At 54.1% G+C, this 19,427-nt stretch overlaps 1 protein-coding gene across 1 annotated transcript in view; it reads right to left on the reverse strand.

Annotated features, from left to right (window-relative positions):
• LOC134434243 (olfactory receptor 14J1-like) overlaps window positions 1-19,110 on the reverse strand; it is a gene marked incomplete at its 5' end in the record, with an annotated part of 56,797 nt that extends 37,687 nt beyond the window's left edge. The window contains one exon of the mRNA XM_063182926.1: window positions 18,469-19,110. Coding sequence (XP_063038996.1) covers window positions 18,469-19,110 — 642 coding nt within the window. The remainder of the gene's footprint in view (window positions 1-18,468) is intronic.
• Window positions 19,111-19,427: the final 317 nt, after the last annotated feature.

Here is a 19,427-nt window from a genome sequence, read left to right on the forward strand (position 1 = left end):
AGTTCGAGCGGCTTTCCAGGTTTCTTGCTCTTGTCGAGCTTTTTGCAGAGCCTGGACAACTCTGCCCCACGATTTTAGGGCTTTCCCTGAGCCCAAGGACATAGTGTCCTCCGCCAGGGCTTTTGTACAATAATACCACACGTCCGAATGTAGGACGTCCACAGGGCTTTCAATAGCCCCAAGCTTAAGCAATCTCAACAATGCAAGAGTTAAATCCCTAAGTTTACATTCTATACCCCATTGTGCATGCATATCTGTTATGACCTTCGCTATGGCTTCCATGGTCCAAGCTGGTCCGGAGGTGTCCCTCCCACTGCGGTCAGACCTGCTGCCGTAGTCGCCGTCCTCTTTGCAGGAGCATCCCCCTTCGCCGGGCGCAAGCCGCTTTCCCGGGTTTCCGGCACCAAAATGTTGCATTCTAGATCAAGGCAGGCGACCTGGTTCTGAGGTACAGCTCAACAGCCCACTCTCCAGGGCCGTTCGGGCCAATGACATACGCAGACACCAATGTGGTGGACAGTCAAATGGCCTTTATTACTTCTTCTCATGGAGTCTTATAGTCTTAGGGGTCTCTACGTCAAAAGGGGTTTGTCTTTCTTATCTATGGTTAGTAGGGAATGGAAAAGTACTGAGTAAAGGATGGAAAGTTACTGGCATTACTGTTAGTGGGGCAACATTCCTACTGTTAGTGGGGCCACATTCCTAGGGTAATCTCTTATCTTAGAGGAACAAAGGGTCCTGGCTTTCCGTGACATCACGTGATCTTCCGCAGCGCCTTTTCCCCATCAACCACAGAGCCAAGTGATCTATTGGTTAAACTAAACATCAACTCTCCCTCATTCCTTTGGGCCTACGTTCTCTATTTCCCACATCTCTCTGTCCACTCGTTATCATACCCAGCTAGGCCCAAGGACACGCTGCCTTGCAGGTGCAGGACTCGGAATTAGCCACGGCCTTGTGCTTTTCCAGTCTCTAGTCAGCGAAATTCCCAACAGGTGGGGACTGAAGACAGCAGAGGAGAATCCTGGGAGGGACTGAAGTGTGGTGTCAGAGAGGCCTTTTGACATAGTAGAGAAAAGCCAGAAAAAGCCCAAATTATTGCCAAGGGCACCTGGGGAGGCCCAGATTCAGAACAAATGTTTTGTGGAGAAAAGAAGAAACCTCAAAACTTGGTAAAAGTTGTAAAGCCCGGTATGCTTTTGTTACGACGCGCGCCGGACGCAAGCCCCCAAAAAGGCAAGCGTGCCTCTGAAGACCTCGGGTCTTCTTTTATCCCCCTTCCAAATGCATATGCATACAGTTTCACAATAAGTTCATACATATTCATTCCGTGTGATATTTAGCACCAGTTCTTCTTTATCAAAAGAATTTCTATGTCTGGGGCAGATTGATCTTGTGGTCATTTCTGTTTTTCTTTCTCTGTGTCCTTGTTGTCTCTAAAATGCGGCATTTCCTTCAGCTTTGGCTCCACAGACACCTCACCTCTTCCAGACACTTCACCTAATTCAGAATAAATCTTTACTCTGTCTCACAAAGACAATGGAGTTTCTCTCCCAGGGAAGGGCTGTGGTGCAACGCATCCCCCAGAAGGAGCCTGGGCCAGCCCCAGGATTTGTGTGGGCAGGCAGAGGCAGGCAGGAGGCAGAGCTGTCAGCAAAGGAAGGGCCCAGCCAGGTGGGGCAGCCGGGGATGCCGACAGCCTGCAGGGACAGAGGCACAGGGCAGGGACACCGTGGGACAGCCTGGGCTGCACAGGGCACAGGGATGGGCAGCAGCTGCAAGACAGCCCTGCCAGAGCCAACTTGGGCAGCACTTTGGCCATGGCTGCTGGGCCTGGGCCTGAGGCAGGAGCAGGAGACAAGTGACCCTTGCAGGCCTGGGGCCTCATTGCCTCCTTGTCCCTGCTCAGCAGCCTGGCAGGGGCCGCCCCATGCTCCTGCCCTTGCCATTGCACATCCCCACATGCCAGTGCCCATCCCGGCAAGAGCCCTGAGCAAGGAGGGAGGGACAGCATCTGCCTGGCCAGGGGCTGGAGCTCAGGCCTTGGCCCTTGGCATTCCTCAAACACATCCAGCTTTGCTCAGCCCCAGAGACACCTTGGCCTTGTTTGTCCCCAGCTGTCATCACTGCCTCCAGTGTTCTGCTCTAACTGGAACCTGGGGACACTTTCTTAGTTGTGTCCATCTGTGGGACTCATTTAAACTTCAAGAAAGTTCAGAGTTTCGTTTTAAATTTGAGTTCTTGAGAAGTTTTTTGAACACTCTCTCAGGGACTGAGTCTGATGTAAACAACACCAAATCCCCTAGAGGCTCATTAAATTCCTTGTGCTGTTTCTGTGCTGCTGAGCTTTAAAGGAACAGCTCTTCCCAGGCCCAGCTCCTGTCCCAGCCCAGCAGGGCTGAGGGCTCTGCCTGCAGGCACTGAGCGGACAGGAGCCAGGCAGAGACAGGCTGAAGGCAATCAGGATTGCGAAGACATTGAGCCGAGACTTCACTTGGGGAAAGATCTTCACAGCCCTGTGCATGGTGAGTGTGTGGGTGCAGGGCAATGTTCCCTGTGCTCCTGGAGGGATCTCCAGAAGCTGACCCAGGACAGGTCTGATGTGACTGTAAGGATGCTCTGCTGCTCTTTCTGCTTTGGGGGAGGATGTGCTGCAGAGCGGGGCTGCCCTGGGCACGGTCAGAGGGACAGGGCAGGATGGCTCCGGCTGCCAGGGATGGCTGCAGGGGGTGAAGCTGGGGCTGCAGCCAGGGCTGCCCAGAGCTCCAGCTCATACCCAAGGTAACTTTTCATGAGCTCATTCAGGGCAGGAGTTTCTTGCTCGGGTCTCTGCTTTCCTGAATCTGTGGCTGTCTCAGCTTGGTGGCAATAGAAAATTAACTGCGCAGGGCAGAGCAGGGGCTGAGTCTTGTAAACCATCACCCTGAGGATTCCTGGGCACCTCAGCAAGTGCCTGCACCTGCCCAGCCCCCAGATCCATGCAGCATCAACTTTCCATGGAGCCCAGGCTGGGGGAGCTGTTCTTTAATCCCTGCAGGGCCCAGCAGCTGCAGGGCAGGGCTGGCCCAGGGGCTGGGCTGGGCTCGGGCAGCTCTGGCAGGGAAGGATCCTGGGGCCACAGGAGCAGCTGTGGTTGGGACAGCTCCAGCAGCAGAGCCGTGGGCAGGCAGGGAGGGCGGCAGTGCTGAGGGAAGCCCTGCTGCAGGGCAGATGTGGCACCTGCCGGGCCTGCCCTGCAGGGCACACACTGCCCTGAGCAGCACAGCTCTTGTGTCCCCTCACAGCAAGCACAGCCCTCAGCCCGGGGGCTCGGGGCCCTCAGTCCCTCCAGGGCTGGCAGAGCAGCCCCAGAGATGAAGGGCATCTCTGCGGCCGTGTGCCCATTCCCTGCTGACCAGGGCCTGAGGGCCACTGTCCTGCCCTGCTGCTGCCTGGCAGGGGCTGGGCAGGGCTGGCCAGGGAAAGGCTTTTCCTCAGGCCCGGCTCTCTCTCTCTCTCCTTGCCTTGCCCAGGTGCTGCTGGCATTGCTGAGGGGCTCTCTGCAATGGCAGTTCCAGCTGCAGGGCCAGGCCCAGCCCTTGGGCTCCTCCTGTGCAGGCTGAGCACAGCAATGGGGTGTCCCAGCTCCCTGTGCCCGGGCAGCTCTGGGAAGGGCAGCCTGGGAGGCTGGCATTGAGCCCACGCTGCTGACTCTGGGAAAGGCAGGAGCCACTTTGTGTGCCAGGGATCCTCTGCTCTCAGCTGTGTCTCCTGGCTGTCCAGGGTAACACGGGAGTGGTTTTCAGAAAGGTGCAAGTGCAGAGCAGCTGGAACAGGAGAGGGACAGAGCAGCTCCCCTCAGTCTGCACTAAGCCTCAGACAACCCTCCTGCCTCCCTGGACTCTCTGTTCTCCCCAGGTGCAGCAGAATCCCTTGCTCTGCCTTCTGTTATCCCCATCCCTTCACCCAGGCATTTCTGCAGCCTTACAGGAAGATCCTTTATCCAAGCCTGAACACCAGGACTGGGCCCTACTCTCTCTGTTCCCCTGAACTGACTGGGGGTCAGGGCTGACATCCAGGTGTCCTGCAGGCCAAGGTCCAGCTCCTCACACAGCATTGGCCAGCAGCAATCAGGGCTCCAGCAACAATGGTGAAGGAAGATCTCCTAGACATACACAGGGGGGAGGTGCTTAGTGGAAAGAAAGAGGCTACGACAAAGAGTTTTGATTTCTCTGTGAGAACTTTCCCCTCCATTGCCCTGTCTTTCCTCCTTCTGTACGTTGAAATGTGCAGACACAGCAAATGTCCAACTGCAGCTCCATCAGGCACTTCCTCCTGCTGGCACTGGCAGACACGCGGCAGCTCCTGCACTTCTGCCTCTTGCTGGGCATCTCCCTGGCTGCCCTCCTGGGCAACGGCCTCATCATCAGCGCCGTAGCCTGCGGCCACCACCTGCACACGCCCATGTTCTTCTTCCTGCTCAACCTGGCCCTCAGCGACATGGGCTCCATCTGCACCACTGTCCCCAAAGCCATGCACAATTCCCTCTGGGACACCAGGGGCATCTCCTACAAAGGATGTGCTGCACAGCTCTTTTTCTTTCTGTTCTTCATCTCAGCAGAGCTTTCCCTCCTGACCGTCATGTGCTACGACCGCTACGTGTCCATCTGCAAACCCCTGCACTACGGGACCCTCCTGGGCAGCAGAGCTTGTGCCCACATGGCAGCAGCTGCCTGGGCCAGTGGCTTTCTCGATGCTCTGCTGTATACAGCCAATACATTTTCCCTGCCCCTGTGCCATGGCAATGCCCTGGGCCAGTTCTTCTGTGAGGTTCCCCAGATCCTCAAGCTCTCCTGCTCCCACTCCACCTTCAGAAAAATCTGGATTTCATTGGTTGCTGCCTCTTTAGCTTTTGGCTGTTTTGTGTTCATGGTTTTCTCCTATGTGCAGATCTTCAGGGCTGTGCTCAGGATCCCCTCTGAGCAGGGACGGCACAAAGCCTTTTCCACCTGCCTGCCTCACCTGGCCGTGGTCTCCCTGTTCCTCAGCACTGGCACATTTGCCTACTGAAGCCACCCTCCATCTCCTCCCCATCCCTGGATCTGGCCTTGTCAGTTCTGTACTCGGTGGTGCCACCAGCTCTGAACCCCCTCATCTACAGCCGGAGGAACCAGGAGCTCAAGGCTGCGGTTTGGAGACTGATGACTGGAAAATTTAGAAAACATTAAACTGATTGCCAATTTCTGCATATCTCTTGTAATAAAAGTGAGATTTGGTACTTTTTGTTGGATTGGTTATTTTCCCCTTCTTTTTAAATTTTTTAATATTCTTGCTAAACCAAGGCCATTGTTTCTACCATTTCTAATTTTCTTTCTCTCCACCTTCCCTGTGCCCCCAGACTGTGTCAACTTGAGCTGTGCTCTCAGTGGCTTTAAATGAAATAAAGGATCTCTCAGCAGAATTTTCACCAGAGATGCCCCTTTCGTTGCCTTCTCTGGAACTGCAGCAGCAATGTCTGTGTGCAGAGCTGGGGCAGATCAGGGCTGGCACAGCAGCTGTGCCCAGCAGCAGCAGCAGCACTTGGTGTTGCCAGTGCTGCTGCCGTGGCCCTGCCCCGCTGCCCTGGTGGCCCTGGTGTTGCTGCAGGGCCTGAGTGCTCTCGGGGCCGGGCACAGCCCTGGGGGTGGCAGTGCCGGGGCTGCAGCAGGGACAGGCCATGGGCACTGCTGGGGCAGCGCTGACGCCTCAGCCCAGGGCCTGGGGGCTCCAGGCTCCTTGCCCAGGCTCTCTCAAGAACACGACCAAGCCAATGCTCAGCACAGAAAAGCCCTGTGAGCAGCCCCAGGCTGGCCGTGGGCAGGCTGGGGGCAAACAGCATGGCTGGGGCTCTGCAAGGGCCCTGGGGCAGACGGGAAGGAGCAGCAGAGCAGGGGCTGATCCATCCCCAGTGCGCTGCACAGCCCAGGGCAGCGTCCCAGAGCATCCTCATGGAGCTGCCAACAACATCCCCCCTCTGCAGCCCTGGGCTCTCCCCCAGCTCACACAGGTGCCCCATCCTTGCAGGCACAGACACGGCAGCACTGGCTCAGCAGCCGCTGTTTGCATTGCACAGAGCAGGGGGAGCACCCCCATGCTGTTGGTGTGGGGACATGAACCTGAGGGAGCACAAATGCCATCATCCCCTGGGGCCAGCAAGGGCTGGGGGACACCAGGGAAACCACTCAGCTTTGTCGTGGCCTCTGCAGTCAGCCAGAAAGTTTGTTCCCATCAGCTGGGAGTTTCCTGTCTCACTGCAGATGCTGTTTCTATGAACCAGGGCTGCCTGGCAGCCACCCCCAAACTGCCCTGAGCATTTCCTTGGCTTCACCTGTGCTTTCTTTCCCCTTTCCTGATCTAGATCACTTCTTTTTCCACCCCTGTCCCCTCCCTTCAAACAGCCCATCCCTGTTTGCCGTGTCCACTCTGGCCCCACTCCCCATTGCAGTTCCTTACTTGGCACCCATGGGAACATCCCTTGGGCAGCAGGATCATCCTACAAGTGCTGCAGGAATTGTCTGCAGGCTCCTGCAGTGCCTGGTTCTGCTCCCTTGCCAGAGGCACCCCAGGCCAGGGGGGCACATCTGGGCTGCTGTGTCTGGCTCTGGGGCTCCCTATTCTGGGCACTGAGTAGGGGCTGCAGAGGCTCTTCAGGACTGACAGGATGGGCTTTGGGGCTGGCAGGAGAAGCTGAGGGACCTGGGCTGCTGGAGCTGCTGAAGAGGAGGCCCAGGGCTCCTCCTGCAACTGCTGCAAGGGTGGTTCCAGAGAGTCACAGAATCATCCAGGTTGCAAAAGGCCTTGGAGACCATCAATTCCAACCTCTTCCCTGACACTGCCTTGTCTCCCTGAGCCTCCTCTTCTCCAAGATGAACCACCCCAGCTCCCTCAGCCACTCTGATAGAACTTGTGCTCCAGACCCCTCACCAGCCTTGTTGTCCTTCTCTGGACACACTCCAGCCCCTCCATGGCCTTCCGAAATTGGGGGCCCAGAAGTGGACACAGCACTCGAGGTGTGGCCTCACCAGTGCCGAGTGCAGGGGAAGAATCACTGCCCTGCTCCTGCTGGCCACACCATTCCTGATCCAGGCCAGCAGCCATTGGCCTTCTTGCCCACCTGGGCACACTGCTGGCTCATGTCCAGCCTGTTGTCCATCAGTGCCCCAGGTCCCTTTCTGCCTGGCCGCTGTCCAGCCACTCTGTCCCCAGCCTGTAGCACTGCAGGGGTTGTTGTGGCCAAAGTGCAGGACTTCGACTTATTAAACTTCATCTTATTGGACTCTGCCCATCCATCCAACTGTTCCCGGTCTCTCTGCAGAGGCCTCCTACCTTCCAGCAGAGGGACACACGCTCCCAGCTTAGTTTTGTCTGCAGATTTACTACTGAAAGTCTCAACACTGTCGTCCATGTTGTCAGTAACAATATTGAACAGAACTGGCTCCAGCAGAGACCCCTGAGGGACACCACAGGTGGCTGCTTGCCAGCTGGATGTAGCAGCATTCACCACCACTCTCTGGTGTAACATTCACCGCCACTCAACTGGGCCTCCAGACAGTTGTTGGTGTTTAGTTGATGCCCCTTGTTCTTTCAGAGAATACTAAAAAACTTAATAATTTCATGGTCAGTAGTGGTGTTCACAGAGGTCCCAGAAGAGGGAAGAGAAAAGGATCTGACTCCATGTTTCAGAAGACTAATTTATTATTTTATGATAGATATTATAATAAAATTATACAAAAAGAATAGAAGAAGGGATTTCATCAGAAGGCTTGCAAGCAAAGGAGAAAGAATGGAATGATAACAAAATCCTGTGTCTGACCAGAGAGAGCCACAGCTGGACTGTGATTGGCCATTAATTAGAAACAACGACATGAAGCCAATCACAGATCCACCTGTTGCATTCCACAGCAGCAGATAATTATTGTTTATACTTTGTAACTGAGGCCTCAGCTTCTCAGGAGCTAAATCCTAGCAAAGGGATTTTTCAGAAAATATCATGGCTACAATGGTCGCTGTGCCCCAAACAGCCTCTGACCACCTCTGATCTGCCACCAGCCCTTCTCTGTTTGTGACCAGCAGGAGACAGAGCTTTCTTTGGCAGTGGGAATTGCAGGAAACCTCCCCCAGGTGCACCTTGGAAGGTTCAGGCTGGAGCTGAAGAGAAGGCAATTTCCCTCGCAGGGCAGAATGTTGGTGCTGGAGGTGTGGCAGCGTGAGACTGGGCCATGGCCAGGCTCTGTGTGCCAGGAGCCGGCAGCGCTGGGTGCAGGGAGCCCAGGGAGGGCACAGCAACGCTGGGTGAGAAATGCTGGGGCACAGCGAGATGGGCGAGTGCAGCCGGCCAGGGCAGAGGAGCAGCACGCCCAGGGGGCACAGCCTGCAGGACAGATGGCCAAGGGCTGGGCAGGGCTGGCAGGGCCACAGGCACTCAGGCCTTTGTGCCCTGGGCTCGGGCAACGTCTCTGGAGGCCCCACAGGAGGAACTTTCCTGGCAGGGGCTGCACTTTGCTTCTCCCTCAGCCTCCCTGGCGAGGCTGGCAGAGGCTGCAGGTTGATGCCATTTGTCCTTGCTGCCCCTCACATCGCCCTGGCCCACCAAGAGCCCCGAGGCAGCCGTGAGGGACAGGCCCTGCTGGCCCAGGCTGGGCTCAGGGCTTGGCCTTTCTGCTTCCTGCAGCCAAGCCAGGCCTTGCTCAGCATTGCAGTTCCCTGCTCAGAGCCTTGGGCTCCCTGCCATCCTGCCCTCAAGGATCTGCTCTCACCAGGCCCTGGGCAGCCTTGGGCACTCCCTGCCCTCACTGGGGCCCAGCCATGCTCCAAGGCACTTGGAGTTTTGCTGCTGACTCCTTGAGCAATTTCTTCATCCTTCTCTGCGTGCCTGAGGCTCCTGGACCCAGCCCCAAATCCAGCGTGGGGCTGATTAAAATACAGAAAGCCCTCAGGAGCTCTTTGTCTCCCTTCCATTGTCTTTGAGTCTCCAGGGCTTGTGCAGTGATTGGAGTCAGTTTGGAGTTGTCTTCAGGAGGAAGATGTCAAAATGCTCCTCATGATTTTTGTTTTTTTAATTACATCAGTATCTTTCTAGTTGTTAGTTATGAGAAGAGGGGATAGAAGCATTCCCCAAGTGATCTGGATGCTGAATGTCTCCTTAGGAGGTCTTGGCATGGATAAGAATCAGCCCCTTGCAGGCTGAGCCTGTTTGGACAAGCGGCTCCTCACCCCCAGCCTCACCATGTCTGACAATGCCCACCTGGGACTGACATTCCAAAAAAGAAGAAAAATTTTAGCATTTTTCCTTATAAATAAAATTTATTAATAACAAAATTATAATTGTATTATTTTAATTTAGGATAGTCTTAGACAATATTTTTATTACCTAATTTGTATATTTATATTAAAATTGGATACATTTCTAGCAACCAAGAAATTTATTCATAATTGGTTCTAAGTAACAAAATTCTTTCATGAATTAATTAAATAATTTCTATTGGCTATTTATTTCTTTCTCTTTATGTTAATTAGTTATATTTGTAGTCTTTTTGCCATCTTTTTTATCATCTTTTTCTCAGACAGGGTTGGGGGGGAGTGCACTTCGGGGTCCCTGGAGACATTTCTGGGGCACATTTGGGGCAGTTACGGGTCTGGGGAGGGAATTCACAGGGAACTTGAGGGTCTGGAGGACACTTGGGGAAGCCGGGTGGGCACTTGGAGGGGCACTCAGGGATTTTGAGGGACAGTTCAGGGTTCGGGGCAGCACTTGGGGATCCAAGAGGGCCCTTGGAGGTGATCGAGAGGAATCTGGGGCCCTTCGGGGTCCGGGCGGGCACTTGGAGAGACTCGAACGAGGCTCTCTGGGGCGCGGGGGGTGATGGGAGTTGTAGGCGCAGGTATCATACGGTTTAACGGGGCCGCGGAGCATCACGGGAGTTCTGGGCGCAGCTGCAATGGCTCTCGATGGGGCACGGGGCATGACGGGAGCTGTAGTCCCGAAAGTGGTTGGAATGAAATGTTTGGGAGTCCGGGATGGCTCTTGGGGGACACCTTTGCGTCCGAGCCCCGACTTGAGATCCTCTGGTGAAACGTAAATGCCACGGGAGCCCTTGGGAGGAGCTCGGAGATCTCCAGCCGGGCTCTTCAGGGCACGGGTCGCGGCCGGAGTTTTAGGCGCAGGACTGTGTTCTGAGGGGCTCTGGGGCCACGGGGGACGAGAGCAGATGAATTCCCAGAAGTGGCTGTACCGGCCATCTGTGGGGGTGCGAGCACTCAGGGGTCCGGGGGTGTTTATGGGAGTCCCGAATGTGCGCTGAGGGGACAATGAGGGACCCTGGAGTGTTTGGGGGACAATTATGGGACAGATGGGGACGGATCCCGGAGTTCTGTGGAGCGCGGGGCATGACGGCAGTTATTCTCCCGGCTGCAATGAGGCTCAGTCAGGCCGTGGGGCATGATGGGAGTTGTAGGCAAAAAGAAAATTTGCTGCCTGTGTAAGCACCGCCCCCAGGCCCAGATCCCTGGTGCTGATTGGCTGTGGCTGGAGATGGGCGGGAGCTTCGGCAAATGGGATGCAGTGGAGGTGGGAACAGCCAATTCACCCTCCTGCAGTCCCTCCCAGTAAAACCCAGTTCATCCCCAGTACAGACCAGTATAACATCAGTAAAGCCCAATTAGTCCCCAGTAGAACCCATTACATTCCAGTACCCCTCCAATCCCTCCCAGTACAGCCCAGTTCGTCCCAATACACCCAAGTTCATTCCCAGTCGTTCACAGTTCCTCACAGTAACATCCACAGGTACCCCAGTGTCCCCAGTCATCTCTGCAATTGCCCCAGTGTCCCCAGGTTCTCCCAGTATCCCCCAGTGTCACTCCCAGTATGTTCCAGTGTCTCCCACAGCGTTCCCAGTGTTCCCCAGTATGTCCCAGTCCTCCCCAGTGTTTCCAAGGACAGTTTAATTTCTCTCGGTGGCCGTCGCAGCCAAACCCAGCAGTGGGGTCAGTGCAGTGCCCATGGCATCAGCCCCTTGCAGTGGCCCCGTGCAGCTTGGGCTGATGATCCACCCTCACAGCTGGCCCAGGGCAGCTCTGCAGTGGCTTTGGTGGCAGCTGGGGCTGGCACGCACCTGAGCAGTGTGTCTGTTTGCAGTGGGGAAACTCAGGAGGTTCAGATTGCTTCAAAAAGCCCCCAAAAGTGAAAACCACTCTTAGGCTGAGTGCAGCCAGCTCTGCAAGCACAGCAGGGCCCAGGGGAGTGAGGACAGACAGGATGGGGCTGGGCAATGTGGAGTAAGGTTGTCCACACTGGGTCAGAGCTCCAGGCACAGCTTCTGTGAGCAGGCCAGAGCTGCTGAGGAGAGACCCTGGGCCAATATCAATCACAGAATGCTGCAATCACCTCTGATGTAAAGAGAAATAAAATAAAATACATCCTTTAAAATAGGAATGTGTATTTCTTACAAGTTCTTTGAAATCTTTCTCCATAAGTGGACTAGGAAAACTTTAATAACCCTCTCAGGGCTTTTGTGTTGTTTATATCAGACTCAGTCCCTGAGAGTGTCTCCAAAAAACGTCTCAACAACTCAAATTAAAATTTAGACTCCAAATTTTCTTAAAGTTTTAATGGGTCCCGCTGAGGGACAGGACTGAGAAAGTGTCCCCAGGTTCCAGTTAGAGCAGAACACTGGAGGCCGTGATGACAGCTGGGGACAAACAAGGCAAAGGTGTCTGTGGTGCTGAGCAAAGCTGGATGTGTTTGAGGAATGCCAAGGGCCAAGGCCTGAGCCCCAGCCCCTGGCCAGGCAGATGCTGTCCCTCCCTCCTTGCTCAGGGCTCTTCCTGGGATGGGCACTGGCATGTGGGGATGTGCAATGGCAAGGGCAGGAGCATGGGGCAGCCCCTGCCAGGCTGCTGAGCAGGGACAAGGAGGCAATGAGGCCCCAGGCCTGCAAGGGTCACTTGTCTCCTGCTCCTGCCTCAGGCCCAGGCCCAGCAGCCATGGCCAAAGTGCTGCCCAAGTTGGCTCTGGCAGGGCTGTCTGACAGCTGCTGCCCATGCCTGTGCCCTGTGCAGCCCAGGCTGTCCCATGATGTCCCTGCCCTGCGCCTCTGTCCCTGCAGGCTGTCGGCATCCCCCGGCTGCTCCACCTGGCTGGCCCCTTCCTTTGGCTCTGCCTCCTGCCTGCCTCTGCCTGCCCACACAAAGCCTGGGGCTGATACCAAAAGGGTTCATTCCATGCTCACCCTGCCTGTGAACTTTCAGCACAGGAACAAGGCATGCAGGGGCTGCTTTCCCAGCAAGGATGGTGGAAGAGAACAAGAAGACATCTGCCTCAAGAGGGCAGGAATGGAGAAATCAAGGAGTGAATCGGGGAACTTGGGGTGGGTTTTATGGAAGTGGGTAAATTGTAATTCACATTTAGGGACTTTATATAGGTAACACACTGGTAGAATTCCATATCCATGTAAGGTTAGGAGTTATCCCGTGCTGGACCTCAGGCCTGAATAAATGATACCCTCTGAAATAGCAAATTAGTGTTAAGGAGCCCTATTCTGATATTTTGGACACTTGGTGACAGCAGAGGCTGACAGATCCAAGGGCCTCGCTGTGACACTGTGGAACCCCATGGAACAAAGGGTCCATTGTGATGCAGTGGAGCCCCATGGAACCAAATGTCCATTGTATAAGAGCAAGGTCTTGTGGAACCAAGGAGACCATTGATGACAGTGTGGAAGTTCATGGAGCCATGGGGTCATTGTGACAGTGTGGGGCTGCATGTTACCAATGGTCCATTGTGACACTGCAGAACCTTCTGGAATCAAGGGGATCATGTTATGCAGTGGAACCCCATGGAACCAAAAGTCCATTGTGACACAGCAAGGCCTCCTGGAACCAAGGGTCCATTGTGGCTCTGTGGGGCTTCCCAGAGCCAAGGAGACCACTTGGACACTGTGGGACCTCATGGAACCACCTGGCACTGTGACACAGCAGGGCCACCTGGAGGCAAGGGGCCACTGAGACACTGAGGAACCTCATGGAGCCAAAGGTCCCTTGTTACACTGCAGGGCCCTGTGGAACCAACAGGACTGTGGTGCTCCATGGAACCAAGGGGCCATTCTGATTCTGCTTTGCCTCATGGAACCAAGAGGCCTCCACGACACTGCAGGGCCTCATGGAATCAAGGGGATCACAGTGACACTGTGGGGCTCCATGGGACAAAGGGGCCATTCTGATTCTCCTTTGCCTCATGGAGCCAAGGAGCCACCATGACACTGTGGGGCCTCATGGAATCAAGGGGATCACAGTGACACTGTGGGGCTCCATGGGACAAAGGGGCCATTTTGACCCCATGGAACCAAGGTGACCATTGCTCTGCTATGGGACATCATGGAACCAAGGGGGCCATTGAGCCACAGCGAAGCCTCATGGAACCATGGAGATCATTATGACACATGGGACCTCATGGAACCAAAGGGCATTGTGACACAGCAAGCCCTCATGGAACCAAGGGCACAATAGTGACCCTGTGGGGCTCTGAGTGACCAATGGGGCATTCTTACAGTGCACAACCAAGCTGACCACTGTGACACTGTGGTGCATCATGGAAACAAAAGTCCATTTTAACCCAGTATGGCTGCATGAAACCATGGAGGCCATTTTTACACTTTGAAGCCTTGTGAAACCAAAGAGTCATTGTGGCACTTTGTGTCCCTATAGAACCAAGGAGTCCATTGTGACACTATGAGCCCGTGTTGGGCCAAAGGGAAAATTTGGCACTGTGTGGCACCACGGAACCAAGGGACCATTGCGACACTACAGGGCCCCATGGAACTAAGAATTCTTGGAACAGTGTGGGACTCATGGAACCAAAGGTCCATTGTGACATTGCGGGGCCTCATGGATCTAAGGGGGGGCAATTGTGATGCTGTGGGACCCAGTGGAAGCAAGGGGCAAGTGTGACACAGCTGGGCCTCATGCAGCCAAGGGGCCACTGGGATCCTGAGGAGCCCACAAGAACCAAGGGGCCTTTTTGACATTCTGCTGCTGTGGAGACCCTGAGAGGCATTCCCTGGGTTAGGGAGACACAAGAAACTTCCCTCAAAAGCTGTGCGACCCCATTGGCTCCTTCCTCTTGTTCTCTGTCCCTCAGCCCCTCCCTCCCCATTCCCCCATTGGCCCCATCTTTGTACTGCCCCCATGGCACTGATCAACCCCTTCCTCTCGAGATACAGAAACCTGGACTCCCCCCGGGAGTCCTGTCTTGTGACCCTGAACATCTCACTGCACGGCTGAATTAAACATCTGTGGGTACCATGCAAAGGCCCTTTTTGCTTCCCTACCCTGGGCTTTATTAGTAGCTATTCCGGCTGCAGCAATGGCCCATTATGGCACTGTGGATCCAAGGACACCATTGTGACACTGTGGGACCTCAAGGATCCAGGGGGCCATTGTGACACTGAAGAACTTCATGGAACCCAGGGTCCATTGTGACACAGCAGGGCCTCAGTGGAACAAAGGAACCAATTCTGACAGTACAGAAACTCATGGAACCAAGGGGCTGTGTTGATACAGCTGGGCCACATGGAACCCAGGAGACCACTGACATTTAGGGACCTCGTGGAACCAGGATCCATTGTGACACTGTAGAAACAAGGAGGCCATTGTTGATGCTATGAAAGCTCACAGAACCAAGCAGCCATTGTGACACTCCAGGGCCTTGTTGAACCAGGCAGACCATTGTGACACCACAGAACCTCATGGCACTGAGGGTTTATTGTGACACAGGAGGGCCCATGGAGCCAGTTGTCCATTGTGACAATCTGGATCTGAGGAGACCACGGAGACACCATGGAAGCTCCTGGAAAGGTGGGTCCATTGTGACAAAGCAAGTCCTTGTGGAACCAAGGAGACCATTGTGACATCATGGAACCTCATGGGACCAAGGGTCCATTGTTACAGTTCAGAACCAAGGAAACCATGGTGACAGTACAGAACCTGACGGGAACAAGATTCCATTGTTATGCAGTGGGACTTCATGGAACCAAGGAACCACTGTGACACAGCAGGGCCACATGGAACCAATGATCCATGGAGATACTGCAGATCCAAGGAGATCATGGTGATGCTGTGGAACCTCATGTAGCCAAGGGGCCATTGTGACACTGTGGGACTCCATGGAACCAAATATTCATGGTGACACAGCAGGGCTGCTTGTGACCAATTGTCCATTGTAACCCTGCAGATCCAAGAGACCAGGGTGACACTCTGGCAGTTGATGGAACAGAGGGGCTGTTGTGACACACCAAGGCCTCATGGAACCAAGGAGAGCATTTTGAGAATACAGAACCCAATGGAACCAAGGATCCATTTTTCTACAGCAGGCCCTCATGGAACCAAGGGACCATTGTGAAACTGTGGGGCATAAGGGAGTCAAGGAAACCACTGATACTGAAACCCACTGGATAGAAACTTCTGAACAGAGTTTGGAGTATTTGAAAGCTGGCATTCTTCATTACAGCATGGTGGTCACTTGGGCCATCCTCCCTCCATTGGAGTGCATTAAGCATTGAATGAACAGAGTTTTTATTACACACACTGATTATGTATCCATTAGCTATCCCCACTTCCTTTGAGTTTATTTGACATAATTGCACACCTTATCACAAATCCTTTTATGGTTCTTTGGGTTTTGTCTTCAACATCCAGTGCCCTTTTTAGGTGGCTGTTCCTTGAACCCTCTTTTTGAGTAAGGGCAATATTATTGTTCTGCATAACTTCTGTTTTGTCAGCCTTGCAGAGCTGAGCTGGCATCCTGCCTGATTTTTTGTGACTTCTGTTTGCCAGAGGTACATCCTCAATCAGTTTCTCCAAGGCTGTGCTGTTCTGTACTCCTGTCCTTGTCTCAGTGCTTGCCTCGCATGAGGCGTCTGCGACCCCTCCAACCTATGGGCCTGGGGTTGGCAAGTGTTCCTGGGGGACAGGGATGGGACAGCTGGGCTGGACTGACCCAAGGGATGTTCCACTCCATATCACACCATGATCAGCAATCAACTGAGAAAAGTGGGGGGCCATGGGGGGTAGGGGATAAATTTCTTTTTTCAGACATATTTCTTTCAAAACAGCACCTAGACATGCAGAATCCTCTCCTGCCACAAGGCGGTTAAATATTTTCTGCTGATAGGAGATTTCCTGTGAATTTGTTTTTCTTCTCTTTGTGGCCTTTTTCTTTTTGTGGCTGGTTTATTTCTGGGGTTTTTGTGTTGTTGTGGGTGGATCTTGCTTTGGGTTTTTTGATTAGGTTTGGGGTTTTTAGGTTTTGGTTGGGTTTGGGTTTTTCCCTATTGAACTGACTTTGCTCTGATGCATGAGTTTTTTCTGCCCTTTCTTGTGGCTTGCTTGGCGCCTGATGGCAAGATAAATTTACCCAACTCAGTCATCTTGCCCAGATACATTTTGCAGTCACCATTAACTAGATGAGTTGAGTGTCAGTCACACATCAGTTCAGTCCCTGCTGCAATTTGGCAGCATCCACAAAGGAATTGAAAGTATATTTAACTGGCATTGTAGAGACAATAGAAATATTCCACAGTGGCGGCCAAGGGCTGGTCACTGAGGGATGGTACCAGGGCATGGCTGCCAAGAGGACTCTGTACCATGGATGACATTTGACCCTCATTGTTCAGCCAAATTCCCACCCAGCCCATGTTCCACTCCTTCAGCCCAGCTCTCTCCAGTCTGGCTCTGAGGAGACGACAGCAGACCCTGTCCCAGGTCTGGCTGAAGTCTGGCACACAACATTCTCTTCTGTTCCCTCCCATGTGGGTTCTGCAGTCCCTGTCCTGTCCTGCCAGTGCCTGGAATGGCTGCAGGAAGATTTGCCACATCCCCTTCCCTGCTGAGCCTGAGCAGGCTGTGACTCTCCCAGTGCCCCTCCCTGCCCTGTTTGCAGAGTGGTTCCATGTCTGCCCTTCCCAAGTGCCCAGGACCCTCTGGGATGGCTCTGGCCTTTCCAAGGGTTTGAGACAGGTCCCACAGTGACGCTGCCCAGCCTTCTCAACAGCCCTGACACCAAAGGCCTTTTCCACATCCCTCAGTTCCAGGTCAGTGCCCAGAACACAGCACAGCCCTGTCCAGGTCCTCGGGCTGGTTCAGAAGGGAGGCAGCTCTGATTTCTCCCCACAGACCCTCACTCTATCCAATGTCTCTCTGTGCAGTCCATGGCTGCCCTGAGCATTTTTCCCTGGAGCCTCCCTGCCTGGGATATTTCTCTCTATGCAGTCCTAACCACAACCCAGCAAAGAATTCAGGTGTTTTCCCAGAGGACATTACTCTCAGAGTGAAGTGGCCTCAAGGCCCTGTTTGTGCCACTGGAATTGTGCCATCCCCGGGTGCTGCTGATGGTGTTTTTTGTCGCTGGGGTTCATCTCCCCACACACACACTATGCACTGCTGAGATCTCCTCAGCACAGAGCAAACATGGCCTGCTGGCCCTGGTCACTTGGTGTCCCTCCGTGCAGGGACAAACAACCTCCTGCAGGTGGGGAGAGGCCAGTGCTGGCAATGGTGGTTGCAGAGGCTGGTGTGGGACAATTGCCCTGGGGCACCTTCCCAGACTCTCCCAGAACAGAGACACAGCCCAGGCCCTGCTCTGCTGCTGCCTCAGGTCCATGCCAGGAGCTCTGGCTGTGCCAGGACACTGCTGTGAGCCCCCCCTGCACACTCCCCCCCTGCCCCAGGTACTGGGCTTTGCTGTGCCAGGGCATTCCTGGAGCACATTGCTGACAGCAGCTCTGGAGGGGAGCAAAGCCTCCCTGCCCTGCCCTCAGGAGATGCCCTTTGCTGCTGGAGCTGCTGTGCTGGAGCCCAGCTGTGTCCCAGCAGTGCCCATGGCCTGGCCCTGCCTGTGGCCACAGCAGGGACACGCAGCAGGACAGTGACCAAGCTGCCAGAGCACTCCGGCCTTACAGCCACAGCAGGGCTGGCAAGGACAGGCTGGAGTTGGGCAGAGCAGATCGGGGAAGAGGCAGGGCCATTGTCCCTGGCTGTGCTGCTGTGCTGGGAGTCTCTTCCTGCCACCTTTGCTCACAGGCACTGCCCCTGCAGAGACAGGGAAGGGCTGAGGAAATGCCTTGGACAGACAAGTCAGGCAGGCACTTGCTTTTGTTTAAACACCAAGGGAACAAACTACTTGCAAGTATTTTTATTTCAAAAGAAATGTAGATGTTCATGTAGAAAGCTAAGAGTAATACTACAGTATTTTGATAGAAACACTACAACAAAAGAAAAAGTTACCATAGCAAAGAATGGACAAACAGGGGAAAAAAAGGCTGAGATTGCAAAGAGTTATATTCTGAAGGCTCTGTAGCAGAAAAGAGAATTTATTGCTTCTAAAGTTGCAGTTACCAGTTTTCCCAAGGCATCCTTGAGCTCCTGGTTCCTCAGGCTGTAGATGAGGGGGTTCAGGGCTGGAGGCACCACCGAGTACAGAACTGACAGGGCCAGATCCAGGGATGGGGAGGAGATGGAGGGTGGCTTCAGGTAGGCAAAAAAGCTAGTGCTGACAAAGAGGGAGAGTACAGCCAGGTGAGGGAGGCAGGTGGAAAAGGCTTTGTGCCGTCCCTGCTCAGAGGGGATCCTCAGCACAGCCCTGAAGATCTGCACATAGGAGAAAACAATGAACACAAAACAAGCAAAAAATAGAAGAGCACTTAGCACAAGAAGCCCAAGTTCCCTGAGATAGGATTTGGAGCAGGAGAGTTTGAGGATCTGTGGGATTTCACAGAAGAACTGGTCCAGGGCATTGCCATGGCACAGGGGTAGGGAAAATGTATTGGCTGTGTGCAGCAGTGAATAGAGAAAGGCACTGGCCCAGGCAGCTGCTGCCATGTGGGCACAAGCTCTGCTGCCCAGGAGGGTCCTGTAGTGCAGGGGTTTGCAGATGGACACGTAGCGGTCGTAGCACATTACGGTCAGGAGAGAAAACTCTGCTGACATGAAGAAGGCAAAGAAAAACACCTGAGCAGCACATCCTGAGTAGGAGATGTCTCTGGTGTCCCAGAGGGAATTGTGCATGGCTTTGGGGACAGTGGTGCAGATGGAGCCCAGGTCGCTGAGGGCCAGGTTGAGCAGGAAGAAGAACATGGGCGTGTGCAGGTGGTGGCCGCAGGCTACGGCACTGATGATGAGGCCGTTGCCCAGGAGGGCAGCCAGGGAGATGCCCAGCAAGAGGCAGAAGTGCAGGAGCTGCAGCTGCCGCGTGTCTGCCAATGCCAGCAGGAGGAAGTGCCTGATGGAGCTGCTGTTGGACATTCCTTCATTCTGGACATTTTGAACTGTTCAAAGACAACATTGACAATTTGGACAAAGTACCTTGAGTACATCCTATGCTATTTTCTTTCACAGGCACTCAAAATTTCTTCTCTTTC

This window comes from Melospiza melodia, unplaced genomic scaffold, assembly GCF_035770615.1.
Source record: "Melospiza melodia melodia isolate bMelMel2 unplaced genomic scaffold, bMelMel2.pri scaffold_34, whole genome shotgun sequence".
Classification (NCBI taxonomy): Eukaryota; Metazoa; Chordata; class Aves; order Passeriformes; family Passerellidae; genus Melospiza; species Melospiza melodia.